General features: G+C 32.9%; 1 protein-coding gene across 1 annotated transcript; it reads right to left on the bottom strand.

Annotated features, from left to right (window-relative positions):
• On the bottom strand, positions 1–2,701 carry LOC104245156 (UDP-glucose flavonoid 3-O-glucosyltransferase 6-like). The gene is given in 4 exon segments (XM_009800724.2): positions 1–1,200; positions 1,202–1,386; positions 2,224–2,275; positions 2,278–2,701. Coding segments are annotated over 4 exon segments (1,449 nt in total). The 5' UTR covers positions 2,569–2,701; the 3' UTR covers positions 1–279.
• Between the last annotated feature and the right edge of the window lie 7,308 nt (positions 2,702–10,009).

Genomic DNA, 10,009 nt, shown 5'->3' with positions numbered 1-10,009 from the left:
TAGTAAAACAAAAGATATTTTCAAATAATTTACGATAGTAAATGGGTATTTTTGACCCTTTTCGGTACATTCTTTTCTATCCTGAAAAAAAAAAAAAAAAAAAACTTCATTGGCTGGAAATTTTAGTGTTTTCACATTGACTTCACAAAAGATTATTAAGAACCAAACACAATTCTTGGGACAATAATAGTATCTTACAAAAGAGGATACATAACCAACTAAATTGATCAATTTGCAGAGTATACATAAATTATATTATTACAGTCATAACAATGTTACTTATTGAGAATTTTCCATGATATTCTGTATGAAACCTCCAATAGAATTGTAAGAAGAGCCACCCTCCATTTGTGCTGCTCTGCTCTTCTCCTTCATCTCTTTCACCTTCACCCGAATTTCACTGTCAGAATCCATAATTTCCCTTATTGCTTTCTCAATCTCCTCAGCTTTCACTATAACTTCTTTGCCCATCACTTTCATATCCTTCCTATAATCCATCTTAATCTCCACTGCCATTCCCAAATCCTTAACCAACTGAAATGCATTCGCTTGTTGCTCTGCGTACATTGGCCAAGTTGCTATTGGCACGCCAAAGTACGTACTTTCCAAAGTCGAATTCCATCCACAGTGTGACACAGATCCTCCTACCGATTTATGTGACAAAATCGCCAACTGAGGTGCCCACCCTATCACTTTTCCAATCCCTTTTGTTCTTTCCAAGAACCCTTCTGGCAAGATTTCGTTAAGATTTTCATAGTCACTTGGAAATCTTGCATCTTCGGTTGGTGGTCGTCTTAACGACCACAAAAACCGACACCCACTATGCTCCAGAGCATAGGCTATTTCCTTAACTTGATATATTTCAAAACTTCCACCACTACCAAAACAAAGAAACACTACAGATGAAGCAGGTTGATCATCTAACCATTTCGTAGTATTCTGGTCAGATGAACCTAAGTTTTCACCTTGAGTATTACCAAGGTTTAATATTGGTCCCACAGGGTATATAGGTGGAAGATTCTTGTCTCGTGACAGCAAGTTTAATGCATGGGATTCGAGCTCTAGAAACGTGTTTATCATAATACCTTTGGTTTCTCGGAACCTTTTTGCGAGATCAAGAAACATTGTTGAACGGCCTTCTGTGTCTAAGGCTACAGAGGGCAAACATTTTGCTGGAAATGGATTGAGATATGTTGCTATAGAGAGATTTTTTTTCAGGTTCGTCTTTGTACTTGGTAATATCTTTGTTAAATTCATCCCTGAGATTCTGTAAATGAAACTGAAGACCAAGAGTTGCTGCACCAGAGGTGTAGAAAACATAGGTTGGTAGCTCGAACTCATTGGCCACGTCTATCATTGAGGTGCAGAACAAGTCGATAACAATACCTGCCCAGATAATTTTAGCATGGTAAGTGAACTTTATCGCTATAAAAGTAATGTCATAAAACTATCTCTTGTAACATTAGAAAGTGAATATTACCAACTATATGGTAAAAGTCGTTAAACTTCTTCACTATATCATCAAGTCATTAAAATATTACTCTTGTCACATTAAAACAACTCAACTTTATCTACTATAACAGTAAAAGTACTATAGTTTGTCCACTACAACGATAAATCTATGCATCGAAGGTGATTTTACTAACAACAACAACAATAACAATAACGTATTCAGTATAATCCCACATAGTGAAGTCTAGAGAGGGTAGTGGGTATGCAGATCTTATCCCTACCTTGTGGAGATATAGATGATGTTTCCACTCTCAGCTCAAAAAGTATAAGCACCACATTTGAAAGAAAAACAGGAAGGGACAACACCGAGGAGCCATATAAAAGCAGCATAAATAACAAGAAGATGGTAAGATGACCGAAAATGAAAGAAACGGCAGGTAATTATAGAAACCTAATAACAACAAAATACGAGAGTACGTACTAATACTATCGGTATGAATAGTCTAGACTACCTAACCTACCACCATAATTGTCGACCTCCACAATTTCATATCAAGGGTCATGTCTAAAGGTAATTTTACTAATATAGTGGATAGAGTTTTCTGACTGGTAATATCAAATAATCATTTACTTTTACGTGGCAATATAATTTAGTGACTTTTGAGTAAAGTTCTGTTACTTTAACGTGACAAGAGAAAAAGATAGATTAGTAACTTTACTGATATAACAAGTAAAATCCAAAGACTATATGTGAAATTGACACCAGTATACCTGCTAGTGTAGTATTTGATTCTGACTTCAGAATTTCGGAAACAGCATCTCTCTAACTGCAGGCTTATGACCGGCAATAAACGAGGTGAAAATATTGTTTTTGAGTAGCTGCATAATGGAATCGTCCTGAGGGAGTCGAATGAATTTCAAACGCGAGCTGAAATTGACGACTGATTGGATATAAGAATCGAGCTTGTTATCGTTAGGCCATCGGATGATGAGGACTGTGATAGATAGCTGTTCTTCTCTAGCTATAAGAAGCTTTGCCATTTCAACTGTGGATACTAAATGACCAATTCCAGGAGAAGGAATGAAGCCTAACTCTATTTTCTTGGTGTCTTTCATTTTCTTTTTGGCTTAAAGGTTTAAACTCAATTTGAAACTTGATATTTGTTTGAAACTTGAAGAGGAAACTTGAGTTTGTTATGACTTGGGATTGAATTGGTTTGATGATAAACTTTCTGATTAGCTATTTATAAGATAGAAGATATGTTAATGGTTAATTACTTGGAGTCTTGAAATTAAATACTTTAGTAAGTGGAGTGATGACAAGATTAAGTCGTCTTGGTGATTAAGAATGACAATGATGTCATGGCTTAGGTGAAACATATTACTATATGTTGTACTCGTTATGTTTCATTTTTATGCGATACATTTTTATTTTTAGTCTGATTCAAAAAGAATAATATCGCCATGACAAATGCGATGTAGTAGACATTACTGACTATGTAGCTGTAAAATATTTGCTAGCAACTAGCCAACTCTGCTTACTAACAAGGTTCAAACATGACCTAGAAAACGAAAACAACGAGATCTGAGGTCTCAACAAATGAGAAGTAGCTTCCGCCCACGAAATCTTCTCCTTTCACAAGGCTGGACTGGTCCCTAGAGCTGAAGTCAAGTAGTGATTGGGCGATGACACTAATATTTTTTTGGCCTCCTTCATAATTTTTTATATTTAGAAATAATTTTAATTTTTTATATTTTATTTTAAATAAGTTTATTTATAGCTGTACAAATATTTATGAATTATTTAAATAATTTTAAAAATCTTTTTTTTTTCACTTTTAAAAGGTTAGGGGACAAAAGGAAATATCCAAGTAAGCGGAGTAAGTGCTGAAAAGTACTTAGATTTGTCTTGGTGATCAAAACTGGCAATGATGTCATAGCTTTGCTGGTTTATCTTTTCAATACAGTTTGTTTATTACACTTGAGAGGGTCTGAGGGGGTTGATGGCGTTGACCGAATCTTTCGTTGTTTCCTTGCTTTGTACGCGTCTTTTATAATGTGTAAAAGAGTTATTGGGTAATATTTAAGTAAAAATTTATCCGCAGAGGATATTTATATCAAATTTAATTTAATTATCCATAAGAGATAAACTAAGATCTTCTAGAAATTTTATTTTGAATAAACAAGAAATTAAAAAAAGACTATTAGAATCATAATAACTAATGTTACAATATCTTAGGGCTACCGTCATCCTCTTTCTTTTATTTCCTCGCAATCATCCTGCATCTTGTGGCTTGAATCTTATGTAATTTAGTGATCGGTGTGTGAGATTCATAGTCCTCCCTAACTTTTTCTAAGTTCTAATCTTATTTCTTTGTCAAATACTTACGAAGAATCTTGTCTTCTCCTTCCATATATAGTTATACGAATAAACACAAAACTATAATAAACCATAAATTGAAAATAGTGTTACCAATATTGACTAATCATTAACCAATAAGGGTTGTGGTGGAATGGTAAGTATTCCTTCATCTTTAACCAGAGGTCTCGGGTTCGAGTCCCTAGGTATAGAATCGTCTTTGTTAGGGGGCGCTTTACCTCCCAATGCAAGACTTTCCGGTACGAATCTAGAATTAGTCAGGCCCCAACGTGGGTATCAGACATCGGATGGGAAACCAAAAAAAATTAATCATTATTCTACATAAAACCATTTTACACTATTAGGTCACGATGGGACTCTAAGAAAGAAGGAAAATTTGTGCCTTAGAGTTTCAGATTTCATATTTTCTCTCTCACGATAATATTTTTCCAGATTTACTTAACGTTAGGAGCGTAACGGAATAGCTGATTAGATTACTAAGTATATTTAATTATTATTTTAGATTATCTACAAAAAAAAGGTAGAATAGCCTAACAAATACCTCTATTAGTCTCATTTTGTCATTCCGATCCTTATACTCTATAATGCTTCATCCAGACACTTGTAGTTGTTAAAACACACTAATGTAAACCCTCTAACCTTGCGTGTTCTTCGAATGCACGATGTGGATGACACATCATCCTCCACATCAAATTTTTTATGACATGTCATTAATTTTCTCTTTAGTTAAAATTTTTTAATTTCTTTTTCTTTTTCACTCCACTCATCCCTTATCTTTGACCACCTCTCTGTATTTTCCACAACAGAAACAAAACCTCAACTTTCTGCCTTTACCAGTGACACTACAATCATGGACGACTAAAAATCACCATTATCCAATTTTACATCGTTCACATCTCCCCTTCAAAGATTTTTGTCCAACGCCTCCACTCACTACTTCAATCTACCATGTGAACCACCTTGAACTCTTTTCCTCCATTGATGCTAATACACCACCACTGAAATTCCTCAATATTCTCATATGTGCATATAATTTTACACTGTACATCCCACCTAATTCCACAAAGACCTTCGTCCACTCTTTACCCTCCAAAACTGTCGCATCTTTGGCAGCTCACCTTAAACTGCCAATTTTTTTTAGATATTCAGCTTCTCACCATCAAATAAATCCATTATTAAATATCGACTCCACCACCTGAAATTTCATTAGTCATGAGACGATCCTTACCCAAAACACATTAAACACTACAATAGCCATCGATCTAATTTATCTCAAAACTACTAATGTTGGTTAATCTTCAGAAAAGGGTTCTTAATATATATTTTTCAAATATTTATTCAAGGTTTATGAAATGGAAAGGACCAAGAACGGGGAAGAGCATGAAAGGAAAAAGGGGAGAAAACGATGGAGGGGTGGGGAAAGAAGGGGAAAGGGGAACGATAGAAATATAAAAAGAAATGGGAGAGGGGGTGGAGAAAGGGGGACATATTTTGTTTTTTTTATTATTTTATTTTTTTATATTTTACTTTTCCTTTTTTTTCTTATTTTAATTATTTTTAGTTGAACTTTTTATATTTACACTCATTATATGCGTGAAGATCAAGTATTTTGTCCAACTCAGTCATTAAATTGTAACATATGCTCGGTCAACGGTCAGAGGAGTTTAAATTAGTGTGTTTTAATAACTAAGAGTGTCTGAATGAAACGCTCTTGAGTATAGGGATTGAGATGACAAAATGGGACAAGTAGAGGTGTCTATTAGGCTATTCTGCCAAAAAAAATTAAAGTTAACTATCATTAAACACTAATGATTGTATTTAGTTCAAATAATAAATATTTTTTTAATGGCTTGGTGTAAATACCCGGTACGAATAAGTTTTTACTATAGAAGGATACCTTTCCATTGCTATTTGTTCTAGTAATGAAATACCATTCCAGAATCTTAAAGACAATTGTGAGCACCTAATTTTTTACCATTTTTAAATTTTTATCACCTTCTACTATGTAAATATTTTTAGGGGTTTAATAAATAATTTTTAGCTTTGTTTCACTTTTTTTTGTAGGGTAAAAAATTAAAAATAATTTTTAAAAAGGTCAATTATTAATATTATTTTTATTTTTATTTTTATATTAAAAATAAAATAAAAACCAAAAAAAATAATTTTTTTAAAATTTTCGTATGGGAATAAACAAATAGGAAAAGGGGAAGTATGAAATTTACAAAATAAAAGTAAAAGTAGGTGGAAATTTTTTTTAAAAAAAAAGTAAAAGAAAGTGGAAAATTAATAAAATAAAAGTAAAGGAATGTGGAAATTTTAAAAATGAAAAGTAAAAGAAAGTGGAAATTAACAAAAGAAAAGTAAAATGAGTGGAAAATAAAAAAAGAAAAGTAAAAAAGCAGGAATTTAAATATAATAAAAGTAAAAAAATGGAAAATTAAAAAATAAAAGTAAAGGAAGGTTGAGAATTTAATTCTGTTTTTTTTTTAAAAAAAAAGAAAAATGGAAAGTGGGAATTTCTTTTTCAATTAAAAATAATAATATCACATAAAAATCTGAAAATTTCTGATTTGTTTTTCTATAAATAGAAGAGAAAATTTTGAGAAGGAGAGGAGAAGAAAGGACAAAAAAGAGAGGAGGGAATTGAGAGAAACAAATTGTTTTTTTCTTCTACGCTAAAGGAATTTCTAATCGTGTCATTCTTTCATCTTCTTTCTTCTGAAAAAATCTAGAAATTCACCACCCAAAACCTGAAAAAAATACTTCAAAATATCCCTTTTTACATGCCAAACAGTGGAGTCAATAGTCGAGGCCAAGGATTCCGTTGGAGCTCCGTTCACTAACTTTGATGTTCTTCTTCACTTATGCTAGTTTGACATTCGTCTGAGTTATTGTACATGTTCTTGGAGACTCATTTAATTGGGAATTTTGCATTAAAGGTTTATTCTTTCCTCTGTTATTTTTATCTTATTTCATACGATTTTATTTATTTGTCTTTAAACTTTATATATAATAATGTAACTTAGTCCTTAAATGCTATATGCTTAATCATATTTTTGGAAATATGGTATTCAAACTTGCTCTACAGTTGGGAAGATTTAGACCCTAATAAGTTTGGGTTTCAATTGTTGGGTTGTAGGGTATTGGTATATGATGGTTTATTTATTCAAATATCTAAAACCATACACCTCTTCCACAAGAAATTCCGTAATTCAAGACCTTACAATAATCTCAAAGTTTAGGAAGAATAATGAACACCGTTAGAGTGTTTTAGGCGCGCTTTAAATTAGTTTATCGCGATTACGTATACGTTCGCGTGGCATAATTGTGATATCCAAAATTAAAACCAAAGTATGTATTCGCGCAACTTTGGGCAAAAAAACAATCTTAATATAATAAAATATTATTAATTGTGTAATGTACGCATGACATGATTTTGGCAAAATAAACAAAACAGATTCACATACGTGATTCGTTTCAAATATAATTCCATATTTTAATAATTAAAAGAGGATAGATAAAACATGAAAACCAAATAAATCATAATTTATCTAAAATTAATTCAAGCCAAGTTGTAGTCAATAAAACGACTGTGCTAGAACTACGGAACTCGGAGAATGCCTTATACCTTCTCCCCGATCAATAGAATTTCTTAATCGGACTTTATTTTCGCAGACTAATAATAAAAGAGTTAAATCTTGCTTTGAATAGGGATTCAAATAAAAGGTGATTTGGAACATCCAAAAACCAAATTCCAAGTGGCGACTATGTAAATAAAATAATCCCTACTCAACTTTGTCACTTTAATAGAAAAAACTCTTTAACCCACAATCTATAATATAACATACATATCATTTAGGGGTAAAAAGGAGGTATGATAGCTCTGCCAACTCTGCTGGGGAATTCAAGAATTCGAGCTTGTACATTGATTTTATTTGACTTTATTAATTTTTGTATATACTATGATATATTTGGGCATAATGTGCTACTTGTCCGCTTTATACCGCTTTGATATTGTTGAACTGTACATATAAATTATCTTCTCACACACCCTCTCTGCGTCTTATGAATATAACCTCAGGAATCACAGATACGCGCCCCATTCTTTTGAGATAAAGCCGGTGGGCCTCGGCTCCCCGTGAGGATTATTAGTCACCCATGTTTAAGAACGGGGAGGGTCCAATAGTTAAGACGGAGAAGTATCGCTCCCGATACGCTATCCCTTCCCAACTCGAGTTGCCCGCTCGTTTTATGGCCAATCTAAATACACCCTATCTCCTAGGATTTTTAAAACCTAGAAGAACAAGCCACATGACTTGTTATCCCTAGTAGGATCATTTTGTTGCATCATGTGCATTTGACTTAGCGTAGGGGCCGAGTCCGTATAAGCCAGGTACCCTCTTTGAGACCATCATGTTCACAAATGTGCTATTTGCGACAACATTTGGAAGGCTTGCTCACATTATTGACCGGCTTTAGAAAATTAGTTGAGCGGAATTGAAAAAAGAATTCATTCCCCTGGTTTTGTACAATTATCCATTTTTAAAAATAAAAAAAATTGAAGTAATATGATGTGAGTCTCGGACCGAACTACGCGGGTCTAATTCTCACCAGATGTGAGATACGTAGGCAAACTTCATTGGTTCAGGCCCCAATTTTCAAAAAATCCAAAAAATAAAAAATATTTTCTTCCTTTTTTTCGAAGTTTTTCTTCCACAATTAAAAAAAATCAAAATCTGAAAAATAAAAATTTCTTTCTTTCAAAAATTACAAAAATAAATAAACAAATGACAAAAAAAATTCTTTCGAAAATTCCAAAAATATGTTGAATTCCAAGTTTGTTTTGGTTGTGCTTCAAAAATTTTCCTTTCGGAAAATCAAAGGAGAAAATTTAAAATATTTTATTTCTTCTTTAGAATTCTTTTTTTCGAAAATTCCAAAAAAAATCAAAATTTGAAAAATAAAACTCAAAAATCCAAAAAAAAAATCTTTATTTTTAAGAAGTCTTTCTTTCAACAATTCCAAAAACAAAATGAAAAAAATCGAAATTCAAAAAAAAAAAATCTTTCGTCTTTACAAGTCTTTCTTTCAACGACTCAATTAAAAAAATTGAAATCCAAAAATAAATATCCAAAAATATTATCCTTGTTAGGAGTTTTCGTGGAGTTATTTGTATATGAGTAAAAAACGAGAGTTAGTTTGTTTACTTTATTCATGATTTTCCTGAACTACATAATGATCTGATTCATGCGGTGTCATGATATATAGACAATCCTCATCGAATTCGATCATAGCCATAAATAAACTGAATGAAAAAATGAGCGTAAAAGAAAAATTAAAAATAAAAAAATAAAAAGAGAAAATTGAGTGTAAAAAAAAAGAATAAAGATTGTTAGAAACAGGAGAGAAGAGGGATCCATGATAGCTTCTAGCTCGAGGGGAACCGTAGGTCATTCAACCAATCATGTATGCTTCCCAAGGTCCCACAACACTATTATCCCCATCAAGATGATGCTTAAGCCGTGGCACCGCCTCCCTATGCGGTGATGAATGCTCTACCTTACACACAACACCTAACTACCCACATGCCGAGCTCTACTTTCTAGAAATGACTGTCCCTACCAAGCTCCATATAATCCCCAACAAAATGTTCCCCAATACGATCCTCATCCAAGAGGGCCTCTCAGAAGGAATCAATTTCAGAGCAGCAGGATATGATACTAAGGATTGTTGGACTTTCAAAAGAGCAGTGGAAGACCTCATTGAGGTCAAGACAATAGTTCTTAGGGAAGAAAAGGTCCGTAATGTGACGAATAATCCTTTGCCTACTCACTGCAATGGGCTGAGTTTTGGAATGATCCGTGATGATAAGGAATTTGATCTGGCACTAAAGCCATTGTAGCCATTGTTGCAACTGAAGGAAGAACCTAAAAACAGGCGCCAAACCTGAAAAGATACTTGTCAGATGGGAGTTTCAATAGTTGTTCTTGTTGTCCTTTCTGCATATAGATTATTTCACGGTGTAATCCGAATGTTTTACTTTACTGGCTTACTTTATAATGTCAACCTTTCTATCTTTTTTATATTTAAAAAATCAAATAAATAAAATTAATATCTCATTGTCTAGGAAAGTCTCTTTTCTTAATCTTGTCACTTTTTTTATTCTCTTTTTAATTC

Source organism: Nicotiana sylvestris, chromosome 6 (genome assembly GCF_000393655.2).
Source record: "Nicotiana sylvestris chromosome 6, ASM39365v2, whole genome shotgun sequence".
NCBI lineage: Eukaryota > Viridiplantae > Streptophyta > Magnoliopsida > Solanales > Solanaceae > Nicotiana > Nicotiana sylvestris.
This window is presented reverse-complemented; position numbering and strand designations above follow the sequence as displayed.